The sequence below is a fragment of the Dendrobates tinctorius genome, unplaced genomic scaffold (genome assembly GCF_039654945.1).
Source record: "Dendrobates tinctorius isolate UK_male_01 unplaced genomic scaffold, ASM3965494v1 ptg000162l, whole genome shotgun sequence".
NCBI lineage: Eukaryota > Metazoa > Chordata > Amphibia > Anura > Dendrobatidae > Dendrobates > Dendrobates tinctorius.
Window position 1 is genome coordinate 43,255,363 of NW_027361829.1, and position 24,252 is coordinate 43,279,614.

The 24,252-nt window shown below is 44.4% G+C and overlaps 1 protein-coding gene across 1 annotated transcript in view; it reads right to left on the minus strand.

Moving 5' to 3' along the window:
• Positions 1-22,872, minus strand: part of LOC141052583 (probable G-protein coupled receptor 141) — a 57,454-nt gene extending 34,582 nt beyond the window's left edge. The window contains exon 1 of the mRNA XM_073549820.1: positions 22,814-22,872. Within this exon, the coding sequence (XP_073405921.1) occupies positions 22,814-22,838 (25 nt within the window). The 5' untranslated portion in view covers positions 22,839-22,872. The remainder of the gene's footprint in view (positions 1-22,813) is intronic.
• Positions 22,873-24,252: the final 1,380 nt, after the last annotated feature.

The window sequence follows — 24,252 nt, forward strand, 5'->3', positions numbered from 1 at the left end:
AAAACGCATACAAAACGCATGTTTTTTATGCACATCATCATACGCATAACTGAAAAAAACGCTACATGCGTATGCATTTGTATGCGTTTTGCATGCATTTGCATTGTTTATACGCATGCGTTTGATATGACATCAGACAAAAATGGGCATGTCTCATGGGATTTCTATATGTATTTTGAAAAACGCATGTCCTTGCGTACGCATGCGTTCCCATAGACAGTAGTGCGTTTTTTTGACACACTCATCCGCATGATATTTGATGGATTTGTGACGCCTCAAAAAATGCAACATGTTGCATTTGCCGAACACCGCCTTTAACCGCGAAATGACACATGCGTACGCAGCCGCAAGTGAACGCATGCAAATGCATGTCCCTGCGTACACCATGTTAAATATATGTATGCATGACACTTGCAGATCAAACGCTGCACGCACAGACACAAATGTGAAACCAGCCTAAAAGGGCTAAAGTTAAGATGACACATTTCATTTGTATTTTAGGCAAAAAAAATATATTGTCATTTTTTACATTTTAAAAGTTACAAAAAGCAAAATGGTCATATGCAAATGTTTGGGCACGCTTATAAAGACATGTTTGCTCATCTAACTTTAACCAAGGTTTCAGTCCTTAATTAGCTTGTAAGGATTATGGATTATTCACAATCATCATTAGGACAGGCCAGATGATGCAAATTTGCCAGCTTTATGAAAACCCTGCCTCCTCTAACCTAGTGCCATAAAACAGCATCCATGAGTGCTTCTAAGCAGATGTCTAGCCCTCTGACAATGAAATTGGTGGAGACCTACAAAGCGAGAGAAGGCAATAAGAAGATAGCAAAGCGTTTTCAAGTTGCCCTTTCCTTAGTTCAAACTCTTTGGCCACAATGATCAAAGGTGTGTGTAAAGACAAAAAAGGGCACAGAATTTCAAGAAAGAACATCTCACCAACCATTAAGCATGGGGTGGATCAATCATGTTTTCGGGTTGTGTTGCAGCCAATGGCATGGTGAACATTTCAAGGGTAGAGGGAAGATTGGATTCAATGAAATTTCAACAAATTCTTGATGCAAACATAACACCATATGTAAAAAAAAGTTGAAGTTGAAAATAAAATGGCTTCTACAAATGCATAATGATCCTAAACAGATGTCAAAATCTACAATAGACCACCTCAAAAGGCGCAAGCTGAAGGTTTTAAAATAGCCTTCACAGTCTGTGATCTAAACTTAACTGAAAATCTATGGCTAGACCTCAAAATATTAATGCCTACAAGACAAACCAGGAGCCTCACAGAACTGGAAGAATTTTCCAAGGAAGAATGGATTAAAATCCCTCAAACAAGAATTGAAAGACTTTTGGCTGCCAAAAATGTTTACAAGCTGTGATACTTTCAAAATGGGGTGCTACCAGGTACTAATAATGTAGGATGGCCCAATTTTTACCCATTCTCCTTTTTGTAATCTTTAAATGTAAAAAATGATTTTTTTTTTTATTTGTGTAAAATACAAAGGACATGTGTCATCTTCAACTTGCTTAACTGTTCACAATGACAGTTTTTTGACCAGGGGTGCCCAAACGTTTACATGTCAATGTAAACAAAAATCAAAACAAGGACAAACTCTTAAGGGTCAATTAATATGTTTACACCAGAATTCTTGTATAAAACACCTTAATAAGTTGTAATTTTTGATATAATTAGATACATGGCTCTGCAGACTACATCACACATGGTTGGATTAGATCCAATGCCCAGCATACTGTATCACACATGATACGAGTAGATTCAAGGCTCCACAGACTATATCACATGACACATGATGGGATCAGATGCATGGCTTAGCGGATAGTAAAACACATGACAGTATTAAATACATGGTTCTCCAAAGGCTAAGTTCACATTAGCATTCGGGGGCTCTGCGGAGGGCTGCGTACTTCCTCCGTTAAGCCCCGCCTACTTCCGCATACTTCTGCATGCATCCTGCGTACCTATCTTTTACATTGGGCACGCAGGACATATGGATGTATGCGGATGGGATGTATGCGGATGCATCGCTTTGACGTGCCTGCTGACCACACGGGAATGCAACAAGTTGCGTTTTGTGTGGACGGTGGGCGCATCAAAACGACGCATCCGCATACATCCGCATGTCCCGCATACCCAATGTTAAAGATAGGTACGCAGAACGCATGCAGAAGTATGCGGAAGTAGGCGGGCTTAACAGAGGAAGTACGCAGCCCTCCGCAGAGCCCCCGAACGATAATGTGAGCCTGGCCTTAGTCCGTATAAAGCCTCATTCAGATGTCTGTAATGCAGGGACATCTGAATGAGGCTTTACTACAATGTCCGCAAAGCACTCAGACTTCTGATGCGTTTTGCAGAGACAGCAATAAAGTGTTATTTAGATGCCACTGAATTACAGACTTCTGAATGAGGTTTTACACTGAGCAGAACTGATTCAGTGTTCAGAGCACAGCAACATGATGATTACACTACTGTGCTTTGAACACTAGTGGTTACAGCGGTGTTGAGCACAGGTGAGCAGTCCTACATTGTACTATTATTACCAGGTACTAAGCTGTTCTTACTGCAAGAAGAAATCATCACCGCAGCCCTGCTCTCACTATCCAGGGCATGGCTACATGACTCCTTTCACAGGTGAGAAAAGCTCGGTAGCCTGGCATTAGTAGTACAATGTCTGGTTGCTGACCTGTGCTCACTGCTAATGCCCAAGCACTCTTCTCAACGCTCCCTACCCAGACCTTACACACTGTTCATTAGCGATCTGTTATAGTGGAAAATTTTAGTTCAGAGCTCAGCTCTGGGCTACAATAAAATTGTGCCAAGATTCAATCCAAAGAAGTGAAATGGACAATCCAGTAGGCATGAGAGAGCAGCTGCTGTCACTTTCTGTCACTGTCACTTTCTCCGAATGTCTTATTTGTTCAAAGGAGGGGACAGTGAAGCGGCCACTGATTGGCCTCAGGGATAGTGTAACATAATGTCACACAAGCATAGGGAGGGCAAGTGCCAATATTGCTGAAATAGCACCAAGCTAAATACAGTATAGGTGTTTTTGTGCAAAATATAATAATTGAGAAAGGGTTGTCCAAAAAGTTGACAACCGCTTTAACTGTTAAATAAAAACAGAATAAATGTGCATAGCCCTGCGATTACACATCAGGGTTGAGGTACAATGCTTAGTAGAAGTAATGATTAGCATTAGACACATCAAATGGACATTTTGAGACTAAGAATGCAAGAAGGCTCTTAACAAGTTTGCAGTAGCACTAGACACAGGAGTATTTTATAAATTAGTTTATTTAATTATAAAATTGGCATGTTTTTTCTATGTTAAAGTAAATGCTAAGTGAATGAGGGTTCTCCATTTAGGATTTTATTAAAATTGAGTAACAAGAATTTGCAGGACCATGGTGCAACAGGCAAGTCAGTAGTTCATGACCTCCTTCTACCTATTGGCCAGCATCACAAGAACCTCTTCTGAGTAGCAGGTTTGGTGCAATGTCATCATTGTAGCGTGACACATGCATGACATCAAGCCGGGACTATTAATCAGATGTGGCCGCTGGACCAGGATTCTACTGATATTTTTGCTCAACTTTAATCTTCATCTGCAATCTTAAGTGGAGAGCAGCTATCATCTCTTTCTCTGGACCGATGAAATCTGTGTATTTTATTTTTTACAAGCAGATTTTTAAATAGGAACTGTGCAAGGTTTCAGTTTCACAAATCAAACACTTTAAAGTCATCACTTTATGGAAGTATTGTAAATGTATTTAGTCACTATTAAGTTTCATGATTTGTTTACACTATGGTACTGTATAGAGGTGGTGGGGACCCTCACATGCCTTCTCTCTCCTGAACGCTGTTCACATAAGTCACGTGTGGCACCCTGATGTTTTATTAGGCTGTGTGCCCACGTAGCGTTTTTTAAGCGTTTCTGCAGCGCTTTTAGACAAGCGATTCTGCTGCAGAAACTCTTAAGAATCCAATTGATTTTTAATGAAAAACGCACATGTTGTGCCAATGGTGCGTTTTTAACCGCTGCGGAAACGCTTAGCGATTAAAAACGCAGCATGTTCATTAACTTTGCTGAATCGCACGCGATTCCGCATACCATCAATTATATGGGCAAAAATGCTTAGGAAAACACATGCAAAAACGCTTGACAAACACTTACAAAAGCGCGTCAAAACGCATGCGTTTTCCCGGGAGCAGGGTGTGCGATTCTGCTCAGGTTTATTCTGCTTCAGAATTGCTACGTGGGCACATAGCCTTAATGTTGATCTACTGTGCGGTTTACTAATGTTTATGCACTGTAATGTCATGTGTCTGTCACGTACTATGTATAGGCTTAGGGATAGGATAGGATCTTAGATAGTATAAGGACTGATAAGGACAGTAGGGGGATTAGAATAAAGGAGGGCACATTAGAGATAGAGACTAGAATAGACAGAAGTGCTAGTTGGATACAGGCAGCATAGGGGTTAAGCAAATGGGAGGGATCACAGAACAGAGCAGCACAGAGCAGGGAGGTATAGGATGGGCACTTCCTGATTAGGCAGCAGAGCCCAGGCAGCCTTGCCCAGTTGCATGTCTGGCCGGATGACACGCGGCTTCATCAAGTACTTTAATCCCACCCGGGGGTATGGATTCATTCACGAGGCCAAGACCAGGAACATATGTGAACATCGGGTCCATTCATTTTAACAGTCCGTTTCAGGAGTGGGACCGAGTGACATTCATAAAGGAGCAAGGGCCCCGGGGACCATATGCAATGGCAGTAAAGATGGTCTCCAGCATTGAGGAGAGACAGGTGCGAGAGCAGTATTGTGTACGGCCGCCTGCAATGGTCACAGCCCCTGCAGTCAGCCAGGGGGCAGAGGCACCATTAATGGACATGGTGGCTGCAGTCGGGTCACGGGAGCAGGATGCTCCAGGTACACTGAATTTGCCGCTGAAGGAGGAGAGGTGCAGAAGAAACAGTGGAGAGTCCTCCTCCAGCGGGTCTTCAGACCATACTTTTATTATTGTTCAGGGCCAGAATGCGGTCCACTACACTGGTCTACGGCTGTGCATTGAATAGAGTGACCCCTTTTACTGTGATGTGCTAGTTGCACGGAATTACAGTAAGAGAGAGAAACTGTTCCGCGTCTCTGGAAGGGCAAGGGACCTTGGACGGCACCAGGACTGGGTGCCAGTGATGGCCAGTATGGTCACAGTTGAGTGACTTTTGTTTCCCCTATCCAAGTTTTATATGCGCACGTTTGCACACCCCCTGCTGAATTACGGGACTGAAACCCCGAAAGGGTTAATCATAATCACTCTTGAAAAAGGACTGTGTGCAACTGCTTTAACTATTGAACTGTTTTTACCCTGAGCTTTACAGGTTTTAACCCTGAACTGTCCCCTGATAAAAGCAGTGTACTTGTGTTTAAGGGACCACACTCCACTTGAGGAGGGAGGAAAGCCTGTGCAGGAGAACCCGAGAAGCGAGCTGGGTCAGGCCTGAATGGACTAAATGGACTGTTGATAAGTTGGCTGTCGGGCCATGTGTTTAAAGTGACTTCCTGTGTTTGGCTACCTGGAGCAGGAAAACACTGGCCCATAGGCCTAAACTGCTGTTGTTTCACAAAGTATGTGTATGGGTAACAGGAGCCAGAGGACCGGGGTCAGTCAGACCCACACAAAAGGAATTTGAACTCTTTTGTTCTAGGGTTCCTACCAAGTGGAGCCGGGGTCACAATTGGCCCACAAAAAGTGCCAGATAAAGACTGTCTTAAATTGTACACATGTTTTTGTAAAAAATTTCTAACGTTTTTACATTGCCACCATAGTCGGGGACGAACAATATTTTAGGAGGGAGGAGTGTAAGGAGATGTCGGGGACCCTCAAAAGCCTTCTCTCTCCTGAATGCTGTTCACATGCGGCACCCTGATTTTTCATTAATGTTGATCTACTGTGCAGTTTACTAATGTTTATTGTCCATATGAAGATAAAGAAATCGTTGGCACTCGCCATTCCTAAAATCCAGAGTTTATTGCAAAAATTAAAACATCTTCAGCAGGGAGGGTAACAAGTGGAGTGAAAGAACTTGCGCTTCTACAGGAGGTGCCATCCATTTCTTTATCTTCATATGGACTACTGATGTTGCTATTTTCTGTGGGCTGGCACCCGGAGGTCCTTGTATAAATGCCTGCAGCGAAGTGGCCCCCGCAAGTTGGATATTTTGCCTTAGGTGCTACAGCAGTCCAGATTTCTTTGTATCTAGTGTGTTACTAATGTTTATGTACTGTAACGACATGTGTCTGTCAGATATTTTGTATAGGCTTAGGGCTAGGATAGCATCTTAGATAATATGAGAACCCTAGGGGGAATAGAATAAAGGGGGCACATTACAGATAGAGACTAGAATAGTCAGGAGTGTTATTTGGATACAGGCAGCATAGGGGTTAAGCAAATTGGGGGGATCACAGAACAGAGCAGCACAGAGCAGGGAGGTATAGAACGGGCACTTACTGATAAGGCAACAAAGCCCAGGCAGCCTTGTCCAAGGCAGGGTGCATACAGTAGTGAGTCCTGATGGATTTCTGGCCATAGGGATAGAGTTGCGATGGCAGTAAGGGGCCCCAGTTGAAGAATAGTGCAGTCAGGCACCATCTCAACAGGAACATCCCCAAGAAGGATCCGGGGTCTAAGACTGGGGCGGGAGCAGCTGAAATGACGTTCCCAGCACATTTCTGCATTTGGAACCGGACAAGAGGCTGACAGGGAGCTGGTGACGTGAAAGGCACAGATGGGACGCGGACTGTCCAGAGATGCGGCACGCATTGCCAGGAAAAGGAAGGCATAGACAGAACAGAGTTTGACTAGAGGTATGGCATCCAATGCCGGGAGGAAAGAGAGAAAGAGATTACAAAAAGAATAGAGTCTGCCTGGAAGGCAGGAAAAGTACAGAATACGTGGCTCTGTGTGAATTGTGCAGCCCAAGTGATGAATATGCTGCTGTCTAGTAAAGTTAAGTTGTTTGAAAAAGACCTCGTCTCTGAAGTGATTTGTAGAGCTCGTGGATGCGGATCTGATATGACAGCAGCTGAGGGGAATTTGACAGAACCTGTACGTGTGCTGTGGCGCAGGCCGTACATGCAGCAGAAAGGACTTTTCATTTCATCTGTGGGACGCCAGCGGGTGGGAACAGACCAGCCGGTTGCCACGACTACCACCCTTGCCACTTTACAGTACTACTATTCAGTAACTCTACGGCAGTATTTATCAGTCACTCTATAGGAGTATTGTTTTTACATTGTTTTACATGACACCATTTCCCTTAATTCTACAGTGGCATGATTCATTATATAGCGATTTTTCTGCAATCCCTATAAAGTAGGAAAAATAAGTCACTCAATAATGAGATTATCCACGTACATATGGTAGCATCATTGAGGCACTGGGAAATAGATATTATTTAACACTATATAGAAGTATCACTCAAAGATGGCATAGTGGTAGTATTTGGTTTAGTGTTGGACAGGGGTGCCCAGAGCCTACCAGTAACACTGAAACTGAGGGTCCATTGTTCAGCTACAGTTGTAGTCATGACGAAAAGAATGCAGATAACACACTGCTGTGATATTGTAGAGGAGAAGACCGGGCTGTGGGTGCTGACAAGGCAACAGGTCCGGAACTGCTGGGGCCGGGTCTAGTGTTACAGAGGGGAAGGAGATTGAGGATTGAGCACACTGTTGACCTGTGTAGAGGGGATGTGGTGAGTCAGGGAGGTATAAGAGGGTTTGCACAGGAAAAGAGAGGGGCTTCCCGCCAGAGAGAGGAGTCAGGGAGGACCGGCACTGGGCCGTGGGCAGAGATAGGCTGCACAGCAGCGATTATGGTTGGGTGCAGCAGAGACTCTCAAACCTCATTGGGCATGCTGAGGAATGTACGCCGAGTGGAGGATCGCAGCGGGTTACTCTTTGCTGCACTGCAGCATAACGGACTAGGGGCTCAGCGGGTCAGACTGGTGACTGCCTGCTGCCGCCAGGAGAGAGACTGACTTGTTAGGCGGGGAAGCCAGAAAAACTCAGCACTGGCCTCAGCCGGCAGCCAGCCATCCAAACCAGGAATAGAGAAAGACATCTGAGTTACGCTAAGTGAACTTGACATTATAAATTGTCGCCTTGAGTTATTTTCCCTTTACACCCCTCAGCCTACACCGAGTTTATCCCCTGTGGCTCCTTGCGAGGTTATCCCTGTACATATTAAACAAGTAAGGCTATGTGCCCACGTTGCATTTTTAAGCATATCCGCCGTGTTTTTGCAGCAGCGGAAACACTTAAAAAACTCTTAAAAATCACATTCCCATGCAATCCTATGGGATTCTGCAGTTGCTGTGCCAATGCTGCAGATTTTTCTGCTGCGGAATCGCATAGCGGTAAAATCCGCAGCATGGCCAATAATTCTGCTGAATCGCGGCGATTCCGCCGCCATAGGATTGCATTGAAACACTCAGTTTATGCATGTGACTCTCCTCCATACCCTGGGTACCATATTCATGTAAAAAATAGAATTAAAATAAAAAATGGGGATATACTTACCCTCTGTCGGCACCCGGAGTCCTTCCGGTCCTCATTGGCGCTGGCGGCAACTTCCGTTCCCAGGGATGCATTGCGCAAATGACCTCTGATGGTTAGATGATAGATTACATTTTTCTGCTCTTCATTTTTGGAGACAAAGCTATATACAGTTGAAACCAGAAGTTTGCGTACACTATATAAAAAGACAAATATGCATGTTTTTACCAATATCTGACATGAAATGAGCATAAACCTTTCCCATTTCAGGTCAGTTAGGATTACCATAATTATTAATATTTGTCAAATGCCAGAATAATGAGAGAGAATGTTTTAAGGCATTTTTATTACTTACTGCAAAGTCTTAACTTTACATACACTAAGATTACTATGCCTTTAAACAATTCTGGACTGCCCATATGATGATGACATGTGTTTGGAAACTTCTAATAGGTTTTTTTTGCAACATCTGAATTAATAAGAGACACACCTGTGAATGTATTTTAATGCACACCTGAAACACACTGCTTCTTTGTGTAGCTTCATGGGAAAGTTTAAAAAAATCAGCCAAGATATCAGGAAGAGAACTATGGATTTGCACAAGTCTGGCTCATCCTTGGGTACAATTTCAAGATACCTGAAGGTGCCTGGTTCTGCTGTATAAGCAATTATACACAAGTACATACAAGATGGGAATGTCCAGCCATCATACCGCTCAGGAAGGAGGCGGGTTCTGTGTCCCAGAGATGAATGTGCTTTGGTCTGACATGTGCATATCAACCCAAGGACAAAAGCAAAAGACCTTGTGAAGATGATGGCAGAAGCTGGTACGTTTGTGTCAATATCCACAGTGAAATGAGCACTGTATCAACATATGCTGACAGGCCACTCTGTCAGAAAGAAGCCATTGCTCCAAAAGAAACATAAAAAGTCAGATTAATGTTTGCAAATGCACACAGGAACAAAGACCTTAATTTTTGAAGACATATCCTGTGGTCTGATGAAACTAAAATTGAACTTTTTGGGCATAATGACCATTGTTACGTTTGGAGGAAAAAGGAAGAAGCTTGGAAGCCTAAGAACACCATCCTAACTGTGAAACACAGGGGTGGCAGCATCATGTTGTTGGATTGTTTTGCTGTAGGAGGGACTGGTGCACTGCACAAAATAGATGGCATCATGAGACTAGAAGATTATGTGGCAATAATGAAGCAACATCTCAAGATATCAGCTAGGAAGTTAAAGTTTGGGCGGAAATGACTCTTCCAAATGGACAATGACCCAAAACATACTGCCAAAATGGTAGCAAAGTGGCTTAAGGATAACAAAATCAATGTTTTGGAGTAGTCATCATAAAAGCCATGATCTCAATCCTATTGAAAATTTATGTTCAATGCTGAAATAATGCTGATCAATTACACCAGTTTTGTCAAGAGAAATGGGCCCAAATTCCCACCAACTATGTGAGAAGCTTGTGGAAGGATATCCCAAACGTTTGACCCAAGTCATTCAGTTTAAGGAAATGGTACCAAATACTAATGAAATTGATGTAAATTTTTGACTTTGCAGAAATAAATATGCCTTAGGCTGGTTTCACATTTGCGTTTTTTAGCGCTGGAAAAAAACGCATACGTGCGCATGCGATTTTTCCCCTATATTTAACATGGGTGCGCATACCTGCGCGCTTGTAAGCGCATGTATGCGATTTTCATGCGCTGCGTTTTTTTGGGGTGTGCGTTGGTATTTTCCAGACGCAGCATGTTGCATTTTTTGGCCCTGGAAAAAATCGCATGCACACGTATGCGCACGTTTTGCGCTAAAAATGGCCATTATAGCCTATGGATGCGCATACGTGCGCACTGGCATGCGCAGGTATGCGTTTTTTTAGCGCTGCGTTTTTTGGGTGGTGTCCACTTTTTATCCTAGTTAGAATCTTCTAAAGTCAAAAAAAAAAAGTCTATATAAAGGAGGTGCCTGCCAAAACTCTGCCACTACTACACTGACAGATTGAAGAGCAGACAGTCAACCAAGAACCCATTATATCAGCGAAGAATGTGAGTATATTACATTATATGCCTGTCCTTTTAAATTATGTATGTACTAATGATTTTTATTATTTTTACATGCAGTATGTCTTCAGAATCCGAGTATTCCCCATCGCGGCAGGAATTGGCGCAAGCAGACCGTGAGGTGATTATTTTCGTGCATCTGGTAAGTATATCTGCTGCTTCTCCAAATCTCTTACGTTTTTTTCAACTTTCTTAAGACATCGTCATCATCATCTGCGGACGGGACTAGTGAGGGCGAAGAGCAGGAGCAGCGAAGCCAAGTCCCGGTGGTGATACGGAATGTAAGTATCAAATGATTTGTAATGTTCTTTATTTTTTATCTTCTATTTTTACTCTTTTTTTTGTTTCTTTTTTTGTAACTTTTTATTCAATTTAAATTTGATTATTCTAATGAATGTGTTTTGTCTAGGTTCCACAACGGGATGAAGACGTCTACCTGGATAATGAGCAGCTCATCAGCCTGGTCCAGGAGCGTTCGCCGTTGTGGGACAGCCGTGACCGGCTGTACAAGGACAATGTGGTGACCCGGCGGCTATGGAATGAGGTGGCCGCAGCGTTGATGGATGGCTGGGACAGCGCCACAGCATCCTCCAAAAAGGCGTTTAGTGAGTATTTCCCTGCTCTGTATTGTGCCGCAGTGACTGTTGTCCTTGACGGCACTGTTGGGTTTCGTGCTAGGCGTATTCTAGCAGGAAACCCAACAGTGTCATCGGGGTCTACAGTGACTGCTTTGAGTATTGTATTGCTACATTGTGCCGCAGTGACTGTTGTCCTTGATGGCACTGTTGGGTTTCGTGCTAGGTGTATTCTAGCAGGAAACCCAACAGTGTCATCGGGGTCTACAGTGACTGCTTTGAGTATTGTATTGCTACATTGTGCCGCAGTGACTGTTGTCCTTGACGGCACTGTTGGGTTTCGTGCTAGGCGTATTCTAGCAGGAAACCCAACAGTGTCATCGGGGTCTACAGTGACTGCTTTGAGTATTGTATTGCTACATTGTGCCGCAGTGACTGTTGTCCTTGACGGCACTGTTGGGTTTCGTGCTAGGTGTATTCTAGCAGGAAACCCAACAGTGTCATCGGGGTCTACAGTGACTGCTTTGAGTATTGTATTGCTACATTGTGCCGCAGTGACTGTTGTCCTTGACGGCACTGTTGGGTTTCGTGCTAGGTGTATTCTAGCAGGAAACCCAACAGTGTCATCGGGGTCTACAGTGACTGCTTTGAGTATTGTATTGCTACATTGTGCCGCAGTGACTGTTGTCCTTGACGGCACTGTTGGGTTTCGTGCTAGGTGTATTCTAGCAGGAAACCCAACAGTGTCATTGGGGTCTACAGTGACTGCTTTGAGTATTGTATTGCTACATTGTGCCGCAGTGACTGTTGTCCTTGACGGCACTGTTGGGTTTCGTGCTAGGTGTATTCTAGCAGGAAACCCAACAGTGTCATCGGGGTCTACAGTGACTGCTTTGAGTATTGTATTGCTACATTGTGCCGCAGTGACTGTTGTCCTTGACGGCACTGTTGGGTTTCGTGCTAGGTGTATTCTAGCAGGAAACCCAACAGTGTCATCGGGGTCTACAGTGACTGCTTTGAGTATTGTATTGCTACATTGTGCCGCAGTGACTGTTGTCCTTGACGGCACTGTTTTTTTTTTTCAACAGTGGACAAAGTCCGAACACGTTGGCGTTCGATCAAGGACCGCTTCAACAGTGATGTTCGTGCTGAGGGCCAGGTTCGCAGTGGATCTGCGTCAAGGACCAGAACTAGATACCGTCACTATCACGCGTTGCAGTTCCTAAGACCGGTCCTTGCCACAAGATCGTAAGTATTATACATTTTGGGTTTTTATTTTTATTAATCTGTGTTTTTCTAATCCACAGCTGATGCTTCTTGTAAAGGCATGGTAGTAATGATTTTCCTTTCTTCCACAGCACCTGGAGCAGCACCCTGCAACCTGGCCCTGGAGCGGTCCTTCCTCGGACGTCCTCTGACCCGTCCCAGCCATCCGACAGCCAGGAAGCACCTTGCAGGTCAACCACACACACAGCTGGTGACCAGGAAGCTGGGCCATCAGGTGTTCCCCTGTCCCAGGTCTCTGCCACTGGTTATGCGGGCACTACCCGCCAGCGGCAGAGGGCCTTGGACAGGAATGTCTTGCCCGAGTTTATGCATTTGAGCGAGACATTTAATTCCAGCCTCAAGTCACTGTCCGACAAAGTTGAAAGCGGTTTTGCACTCATGGAACGTGGTTTTAACCACTTTGAACACCGCTTCAATTCTGTAGAACAGCGCCTTGATCGTCTGGAGGCCGACCTCAACAGACCAGCACACCATTTTTTTAGTAAGATTGAAAAGGGCATGGCGGAACACCTTAGTCCTGATCAACAGCTGAATGTGCTGCAGGCCTGCAACAATGCTTTCTTGCAGGCTATGCAGCATAATCGGTACGGTCAGCAGTCAGTGGTGTCCTTTCCACCTGTGCCACCATTGACTCGCTTCACCTCACTACCTACTTGTGCTGCATACCACTGCACGGACACCTCTATTCAAAGCCAGGACACCCACCGTTACACCACCACAAGTCTGAGTGCAGCTGGTCACTTCACCGACACCACCATGGCAAGCGCTGCTCCTGTCTGGAGCACCACCGCCAATCCCATGCATGCGTGGAGCTCAGCCACCACTAGGCAAACATGGAACAGCCCTGCCGCTACAACAACATGTAGTAGCCCTGCCACCACCACTCTGCAAACCTGGACCATCACTGCCGCCACCAGTCCTCCTGCAAGGACGAGCACTGACAACGAAGAGCAGCAGCAGCCACCTCAGCAGCAGCAGCCACCTCAGCAGCAGCCACCTCAGCAGCAGCCGCCACCTCAGCAGCAGCAGCAACCACCTCAGCAGCAGCCACCTCAGCAGCAGCCGCCACCTCAGCAGCAGCAGCCACCTCAGCAGCAGCCGCCACCTCAGCAGCAGCCGCCACCTCAGCAGCAGCAGCCGCCACCTCAGCAGCAGCAGCCATACCAGCAGACGGGGGACCTACATTCCATATTTGCCCCTAGTTCAAGGCGAAATCAATCAAGGCGGGCATTGGGCCAAAGTCGGTCCAGGCACACAAGCCTACGGCGACATGCCATTACAACTAATGTACCTGAACAGATTTCCTCTCCTACAAGTGTTCCTAGTTTAATTCCCTTAACTGGACTACCTTCCCCCACAAGTTTTGTTGCCCCTTCCCCTCAAACACCGTCTTCAACTGCAAGTGTTGCATATTCCCTGCACACCCCCAAATTGAAACCATCTGCCCCCAAACGCCGTAAAAAATAATTTTTAGGTTTATTTTTGTGATAAAAAATAAATTTACATTTGTGGTTCACCATTACTAAGTTTCATTAATGTTGTTTGCGCCGCTCACACACACTGATGGGTAAATACATGTTAAAAACCAACCCAAGGCCTAGTATAGTCATATGTGAAATAACATGGACTAGTATAGTCATTCCAAGGCCTAGTGTAATAACTCTAGTTTTACCAACTAGAATCTGGTTTCATGAAAAACAAACTGTTGAAACTTGTCTAAAAAATAAGTTTCTTTCTCGTTTCACAAGTTTGTTTTTTGTGAAACAAGATGCTAGTTGTTAAAAATCGAGTTATTACAGTAGGCCTTGGTATGACTATACTAGGCCGTGGTATTTCACATATTACTATACTACTAGCCCCAAGGCCTACTATACTCATATTTGAAATACCACGGCCTAGTATAGTCATTCCAAGGCCTAGTGTAATAACTCTAGTTTTACCAACTAGAATCTGGTTTCATGAAAAACAAACTGTTGAAACTTGTCTTAAAAATAATTATCTTTCTAGTTTCACCAGTTTGTTTTTTGTGAAACAAGATTGTTAAAAATCGAGTTATTACAGTAGGCCTTGGTATGACTATACTAGGCCGTGGCATTTCACATATTACTATACTACTAGCCCCAAGGCCTACTATACTCATATTTGAAATACCACGGCCTAGTATAGTCATTCCAAGGCCTAGTGTAATAACTCTAGTTTTACCAACTAGAATCTGGTTTCATGAAAAACAAACTGTTGAAACTTGTCTTAAAAATAATTATCTTTCTAGTTTCACCAGTTTGTTTTTTGTGAAACAAGATTGTTAAAAATCGAGTTATTACAGTAGGCCTTGGTATGACTATACTAGGCCGTGGCATTTCACATATTACTATACTACTAGCCCCAAGGCCTACTATACTCATATTTGAAATACCACGGCCTAGTATAGTCATTCCAAGGCCTAGTGTAATAACTCTAGTTTTACCAACTAGAATCTGGTTTCATGAAAAACAAACTGTTGAAACTTGTCAAGTTTCACCCGTTTGTTTTTTGTGAAACAAGATCCTAGTTGGTAAAAATCGAGTAGGCCTTGTTATGACTATACTAGGCCGTGGTATTTCACATATGACTATACTAGTAGGCCCAAGGCCTACTATACTCATATTTGAAATACCACGGACTAGTATAGTCATTCCAAGGCCTAGTGTAATAACTTGTAAGTTGGAATGGAGCAGATTACATTCATCCACTCAATGCTGACTTGTATTCCCCATGGACTTTCATTGGGGTTGGGTTTTGAGGGTTGTGTTTTGAGAAAATCACATACTTTGTTTTCAACTAGTTGCACAACTTTCTCTTGAAAAAAAATGGTTTCCTGATTCATGGCCTGCAGCTTTGCTCGTTCCAATATATTTCACGCAGACTAGCAATGCTGCATTTTAACTCATATGTGTATTTACCTGCCCAGGTGTGTGAACATCAAAAAATTCAGTTATACATGGGAAGTTTTTTATTAAATTTGAGTTTAAAAAATATAGTGCACTCAGTAATGGTATCAAATAAGGTTTTTTATTACCATAAACAAACAAAAACATTACACCATTTCATCTTGCCAGTGCACCCGTCCTACATCAGAAATAAAGTAGGCTGCAAATTGGTCCCTCATTTGGCCAACTTCAACGGATGACCTGAGAGTGTGCTGAGTGAATTCAGGCAATGGGTTAGGAGCATCATCGTCCAGTTCAAAGGTCGGGTGCTCTTTAGCCATCACAAAGTTATGTAGAACCACACAGGCCTTCACCACCTCATCGACTGTTTCAAGTTTAAGATTAATGGCCGTGCCCAGAATTCGCCATCTGGAAACAAGAATCCCAAAAGCACACTCGACAGTTCTTCTGGCCCTGGTCAGCCTGTAATTAAATATTTTTTTGGTGTGGTCCAAGTCCCGGCTGGAGTAGGGTTTCAGTAAGTTTCCGCACATTTGAAAAGCCTCATCGCCAACCATTACAAAGGGCAGTGGCGGAGCTTCGGTGTGAGAAAGAGGCCGTGGCATAGGGAAATTAAATTGGTTGCCATACAACCTCCGGCCCATGTCTGAGTTTTTAAAAGCCTGTGAGTCATTACCACGGCCAAATGCTCCAATGTCCACTGCTACAAACATACATCCGGCATCCGCAATCGCAATGAGTACTATTGAAAAGTACTTTTTGTAATTATAGTACTCAGATCCCGTTCTTTGGGGTTTGATGATCCGTATGTGTTTCCCATCAACAGCTCCCAAACAGTTGGGAAAATTGCATACTGTCCAGAATTTGTCAGCAATTTCCATCCACTTTTCAGCGGTGGGCAGGGGCATAAATTCTGGGCAAAGAACATTCCAGAGAGCCCGGCAGGTGTCAGCAACAATTCCAGACAAGGTAGAGATTCCAATACGGTACTGGAAGTGTAGTGAAGATAGGGTTTCTCCAGTCGCCAGGAATCTGTGAACAGACAAAGAAGTAAAATTAATATTTATGTATATTATTTTAAAAAACTATAAAATAAAATATTAGTACATTCACGAAAACTAATTACCCAAGGTTTTGAATACTAAATTTAAAAAAAACCCATCAGACCGCACCCCTTGGATTTTAAAACATACCGTAATGTCACCAGTAGCCGTTCCTCAGGAGGAATCGCACGACGGAGCTGTGTGTCCTGTCTCCGGATGGATTGTTGGACATGAGCAAGCAAATCCAAGAAACTTTCGTGGGACATCCGGATATAATCTGTAAATTTCTCCGGGTTTGCCTGTAGCTCGCTGTAGAGGGTGTGGTATGCCCCACGGCTCTCCCGGAGTTCAACAATCGGATGTATCCACATACGCCGCCGTCTTCGCTGCCTCTCTCTCTTCCTTTGTTCATGGCAAGCAACTGCATACGCCTGAGCCATCGCGATGTCCAAATCCAAGTTGAAGTGAAAACTCTTCCAGCGCAGATCCATGGTCACGAGAAGAATCAAGCAAATGTGAAGAATACTGTAGACAGGGTCTATATATATTAACATACCACACCCACAATGAAGTCCCATTGGTCTTGTGTGTTGTTGAATGGTTGTTTTTTCTTTTTTGTGGGGTTTTTCCAAAATCTGTAAAAAAACGCAAACGCACAAAAAACGCATACAAACGCGCAAAAACGCTGCGTTTTTTTCCTGCATGCGCATTAAAATGCTGGAAAAAAACGCAGCGTTTGTATGCATTTGTATGCGTTTTTTTAATGCGTTTTTTTGCGGGAAAAACGCGCTGCAAAAAAAAGCAAGTGTGAAACTAGCCTTAAAACATTCTTTCTCTCTCTTTATTCTGGCATTTGGCAAATATTAATAATTATGGTAATCCTAAATGACCTAAAATGGGAATGGTTTATTCTGATTTCATGCTAGATATTGAGAAAAACATGCAGATGTGAATTTTTATTTGGTGTATGCAAATTTCTCGTTTCAACTATATATGTAATATAATTTTACATAGCGAGCTCTCTTGTCCTATGCATATTGGATTCTCTTGTTATTTTTGTTGTTAAAAGTGCCCTATTCTTTATTACATACCGGCCTCTCTTGTTAGAGATATAATGCAGTGACTTCTTATGGAGCATGGGAAAGCTTCTTTTCTGATGGAGGAGCTGATGGACTGGTCTTCTGGTCAGATGCAGTTCCATCAACAGTAATTTTATATGTAACAAGAGAGGACTGTGGTAGAGAGAAGGCGCTGTGAATAACAAAAATAATGAGAATGCACTATGTAAGGGACGGCCCTACATACAGTATAATAAGGTTACATTTCTGTATCCATGTGCCGCTTGATTTTTTCTCTCAGACAGTGCACAGGCCCACTAAGTAAGTCCTATTATGATCTTCAAAATCAGATTAGAACAGGACAGGCTATGAGTCTCGCACATGTACCGTATATACTCGAGTATAAGCTGACTCGAGTATAAGAGAAGCCCCTAATTTTGTCATGGAAAACTGGGTAAACTTATTGACTTGAGTATAAGCTGGGTATGCATTGTCCCCTCATCCCTATCCTGCTCTGTGTGGCTCTCCCCCCTCCCAGTATGCATGGCTCGGCTAGCCCCGTCCCATCCTTCTATGTATGGCTCAGCTCCCTGTCCTCCCCCTTGCTCCCCTGTCCTCCTCCAAGCTCCTCAGTGCACCCCTGTCCTCCTCAGTGCTCCCCCATCCTATTCTGTGCTCCCCCATCCTCCTCTGTGCTCCCCCATCCTGCTCTGTGCTCCCCCATCCTCCTCAGTGCTCCCCCATCCTGCTCCGTGCGCCCCCATCCTGCTCTGTGCTCCCCTGTCCTCCTCAGTGCTCCCCATCCTGTTCCGTGCTCCTCCATCCTGCTCTGTGCTCCTCCGTCCTGCTCCATGCTTCCCCCTCCTCCTCTGTGTTCCCCCATCCCACTCTGTGCTCCCCATCCCACTCTGTGCTCCCCCATCCCACTCTGTGCTCCCCCGTCCTCCTCTGTGCTTTCCCCATCCTCCTCCGTGCTTACCCCATCCTCCTCTGTCATACTGACCCTCCTGTGCAATTGCTGAACGTCCCCTGCATCCTCCGTTGTTCCGGCTTCCTGCAGCAGCTCTCCTGTGCTGAGCGGTCGTGTGGTACCGCTCATTAAGGTCAAGAATATTGACGCAACGCCTATGGGAGTGGAGTTGCGTCCATATTCATGACCTTAATGAGCAGTACCATGTGACCGCTCAACACAGGAAGAAGCTGCAGCCCTGAGACAATGGAGGATGCAGGGGACGTTCAGCAATTGCACAGGAGGGTGAGTATGATGTCCCAGCCAACGGCTCCTGCCGCTGCTCCCCTCCCCCGCTGGTTCCTGCACAATGATTCATGTATAAGCCGAGGGGGCATTTTCAGCACAAAAAAAGTGCTGAAAATCTCTGCTTATACACGAGTATATACAGTAATTCTTGGATGCGTGATCTTCACAGATATGTGAGTGGACCTATGGATATTTCACGTGAATGTGAGAATGTGGCTGAATGGATTTTACAAATAACACAACTTACTCCAAGTCATATAGTGCAAATACAGAATAAATACTTACATCCAGTGACCACTGATGTCTCGTCTGGTTAGCTATTTTCTTTTGTTTCTTCTACATCGGTCAGACCTTCATGTCAACATCTCCCAGCCACGACTCGTCTTATCACAATGGTCACCACAGCCCTGAAAATAACATAGTCACATATACTGTATTGTGTATATACATTTGTCTCCCCCATATTGCACCCCTGACTACAGATATGTAACCCACGATTTATATACAATCAACCACACACCATTAAAAATGTAAAGTGATGACCTAGCTCTGTCTCTCATTAACTATAATTTCCAGCACCCAATAAATATAAATGAATCAGTGTCTTACTCCCACCCTACGCTCCACAAACCCCCTCTCATCATCCTTTCCCCAGTGTATTGATCCACCAATATATTGCCTCTCCACTGTATTGCTCCCCAAGTGTATTGCTCCCTCTAGTCTATTGCTCCCCCCAGTGTATTGCCTCTTCACTTCATTGTGCCTGCTAATGTATCACCTCCACACTGTATTGCTCCCTCTAGTGTATTGCCTCCTGGTGTATTGCTCCCCCAGTGTATTGCCTCCCCAGTTTATTGCTCCCCCAATTTATTGCCTCCCCAGTTTATTGCTACCCCAGTGTATTGACCCCAGTTTATTACTCCCCAATATACTGCCTCCCCAGTTTATTGCTCCCCACTGTATAGTAAAAAAGCAAAACATAGACATTCATTCACTCACTTACTCACCTCATCGTCCGTTCTCCAGCCACAGCATTGTTTCCTTCTTCTTACCGGGAACTTTCTAACTGACACTCTGCACACACTTGTGTCACAAAGAAAGGGACGGGTAGGAAGCCTAGAACATGTTCTTGCATCTCTGCTGCCATTTTTGACCGTAGGCGGCAGAGCCACAGGAATGATCTCTCCCCAACACCCTGCAAGGGTCGCCCTCTACATCCGGGCCCCAGTGCAGCTGCATCGGCAGTATGTCCGCCCCTGAGATACTGGCATTTGCAGACACAGAAAAGGGCACCTGTTCAAGAACAATATATGAGCCTTTTGCAGTGCAATAGCTCATCATAATGCACAATTCGACCAGCTTTGGAGCTGGAAGTGGTCCCCTTTACCTCTTGGATCCCCGTGTGGCTGTACATGTTGCAACAATGATATGTCCGTCCATGGCACTCAGGGCCTGGCTACTGGGAGGAAGTGTACTTTATTTCTCCTGACAGTCTAGAGGCGCAGCTACAGTCATTGCTCAGTATACAGTGAGCAGCAGCTGTGAGCATTCACATTGACAGCTGACTAAACTGAAATACTGCAGAGATAACTTTCAGTCAATGTGTCAAGGTGAGTTTACAGCCACTGTTCACTATATACTGAGCAGTGACTGTGGCTATTCCAGCTGCACCTCTATGATTGAAAGCCAGAAACTGATGAGAGGAATAAAGTTCATTTCCTCATGGCAGCTGGGCTTTCAGTGTGTCGGCTACACGGTTTTAGAATGCTGCTAACCTGCAGATTAACTCGGTCATTAGTGTTTGGGGACATGGTAGGTTCCCTTTAAATTTGGCTACATCTGTACTTGCAAATATTATATTACACTCATTCACAAATTTACCTATGTTTCTATATAATAATAAACCTGGCAGTTTGTTTAATGAATGATGAGATGCTGCCTTTGTACATAGTGAATCAAGTATAATGTTCCAACCACTGCTTATATTATGTGGTGGGCCCACTTCTGCAAGGGGGTTCACTGAGAAATTCACCTATTTCCCTGTGGGTTAGTCCAAACCTACATATATTGTAGGAGTTTCAGCTCTCTAGTAGCCACTTAGACACGCAAAGGCACAGGGTTTAATATTAAAATAAAGATTATTGTCCTTCATAAACTTTGTAGCGCCTAAAGGAAAACAACCTTTCTTTAGCACAAATGAATAAAAAAACAGTCCTTTCTTTTGGGTAAGGCAAAACAAATAACGGTCTCATCAACATGCTGTCACAGGCAGTTCTCAGTCTCTAACATTCACCATGAACTGTCTTTTTCCAGCTCCAGCACAGCACCATCTGCTGAGCTATACCCAGACCCGGACTGGAGAATGGGAGCAATCTATCCCACCTAGTCTCTTTTCTTCGCTCCTAAACCCTGGACCCAGAATCCAGTCGAAATAAACTTATTGTTACTGGGGTACTTTCTACCGGGACTTACATCACCAAGGCCAGCCACCTTGGTGACACATATCTGCCATTCAGGACCTTACCTCCTGCTCTTTTACTTTATATACTGTATATAAATATATATACTGCATATATATATATATAGAGAGAGAGAGAATGTATACACTTTTATATATGGTACGCTTAGTCTCTTCATTGCTAATTCAGACTTTAGACAATTTGGTAGGGGGCTGGATTAGGGGGTGGTCCACTGCTTACCGCGACCAGACAATGCAAAGGCAAGACGGAGGCAGATTACAATTGTAACAGGTCCGAGTTTATTAGCCGTCCTCCTGATGACCGTAGCCACACACCGCAGCACCTTTACAGCTCTCCGTATCCAGGCCCGGGTACCTTCACCTTTCCTTCAGTCATGGTGACGTTCCTCGCGGATCTTTCGCTGGGGCTGTCCTAGACAGTGCTTCACCTGCCCAACAACGTCGTCCAATCGGTACCCCCGGGGCCTCGTCTGTCCTGCGGTATGTTGTGTCAGGACCACCCCCCTGACTGTCTTCTCCTATCAGTCCCTTGGTTGAGCTCTCCACCGTCTTAGGTCTTGTATAGTGAGTCTCTCCACCTGAGCTCCTCCCGGGACTAACCTCTCCTGGAACCCCAACCTGTCCTATTTATCCCCTCTCTCACTGGGAATTTCCCTCCTGGGTTCCTATCTCCCCGTCCCAATGACTAAGCAGTTTCTATAGCCGTAAGCTGATGTCAAGTCCTGAACTACACTCCCCCTGCCATCATGTGGTCAAATTTCGGTACTCTCACTCCCTTTTCTGTCTTTCCCTGCTGTTACCTTTCTGTCATTGCCCATTTCCGTCTATAGTGCACAAATCGTCCCCTCCTACTCCCAGTCAAGTCTGTCCGTCAAGTCACCTTCCCCACAACTATGTATGTTGTTATTGAAGAACATTGTGTAAAATAATGTAAAATAGTAATAAATGAGCAACATGCACCCACAAAAATCTTTTTTATGTTCTCCACTTGAAAAATTAGTAACCCCAAAACCAAATTAGGATCTGAAGCAAATCGAAGCCTACAGAAGGCCATGCAGCAAACAAAAAGGATTTATGCACATAACTAGCTAAAAAAAATTTCATCCCTCATGCTGTCAGTCTGGAATAATCTCAATTTCTCAGAATACAGCAGTTATACAGTATTTTACCATAGCAAAGTATATGTACATTGTGTACATGCATTTCTCCTACCTGACTCATGGGAGTTATGAGGAAATCATAATGCCTCCCTTTGCATTGTGGGTCCTGTAATGGCACTAGTGACTAGATAACCCAGTCTTCCTTTGCTGGCCATGTGCCCCTTTCATCATTCCCTCTTCTGAAATCAGCTGCTTTGCTGAGGCATATGCCACTTATCCTGTGTTGTAGCCTTAAGTTATGTGATCTAATAACCATACACAGACTAAGATTTGTCTTACAGAAATTGCCTGGAATATTTGTAAAGGCGTACCAATAGATGCCAAAGAAGTGTAATGATAAAAGACCAGTAAAAGCAATGAAAAATACTCACTCTTTTGATCAATGGTCCCAGCCATTCACAAGAACAGGCAGACAACAGCAAAGTTTTCATGAACTGTTTCTGCTACTTCCTTAAAACTTTCAATTTACCACGATGACCACTCCTGTAATTACGTGTGAAGATGGAACACAAATGAGAACACGCTGCTTTACTTCTCCAAAAACTATTGCGTGACTGCAAGCTTAATGAGGACATTTTCAGAGGAAAACCATTTTCTGTGACCACTTTATTTATATTTTCTGTGTACGGGTTTTATTACATTGCCTGAAATATTATATTATTTCCCAAACTTTTTTTGAAAAGGCTTTTACTGATTCATTCTATCCTGTTCACATGCTGTAGATAGAATGAATTGAACAGGCTATGGCACAGGATTGTACTGTTAGTCACAGTCGCCTTATCGCCCATTTAAGATAGTCACAAGGCAGGCGCAGATTATAGAATTTCCATGACATTTGGCACTCCTGAGATCTTTTGTGGGTGGATAGTGGATGGGAGTAAAAGAGTCCTACAATAAGAGTTAGAAATATTGGGAGGCATGCCATTAGTCTACTGATGTATCTGTGATGGAGTTAATGCTAAAATCATTTTGCCATCCTTACTTTAAAAACGACAGATCTTGCTGCCCCTGACTGCAATGGATGCGTTAAGCATGTGTGGCGCCCCTAGGAGTATGGTCGCCACAGTGGCATTGCCTTCCTCCTAGGGAGTGTGATGTCATGCTTGGAAGCAATAAAGGATCTCTCTGGCAGTTAACCACAACACACAACACAGCTCCCCCTCCAGGCCAGCAGAGGGAGTTCTGAACCCAAAACTGGGGGAAGAGCTGCTCTCTGGGGGCCAGGAAGGGGAAATGAGGAGTTCGTGTGAGGAGGGCAACGTGTGTGGACGTGGAGGAGAAGAGCTGTGAGATTGAGCAGAGAGTTCAGGCTAATTCCCAGCTATCGCGCATGATCTGGAGCCCGGTCTCCAAGGCTGTACAGACACTGATGGTCCTGCACGAGAAACCAGAGGAATAGGAAGCTGTAAATGCTCTATTCCCACATAAGACTCGGCGGCACAACAGCGATGTGTGAGCCAGAAGAGGAAGGCTACAGCTGTCTGCCATACGAGGGAGTTCTAAAGAGAATAAGCAAGTGGAATTTCAGTGTAACACAGTACTGCAAGTACCTAAAAATAAGCGCTAGGAAGGAGACTACACAACCCATCTGCATAGAGAGATTCCTAAGTTGCTTCCAGGCTAGCCAGCTCCTGTGCCATCTGTAATCTGGACCCTGGACTGCATTTGCCAAGCAAAGTAAAGGTAAAGAAACTACACCCTGTTGTGTCCTTGCCTTCTTCCTGCAACCCCGTCAGCACTGCTTCATCCCTGTGCCAGGCACTGCACCCTCTTCCTCAACACCTATCCTCACTGCCCTGGGATTACTGCC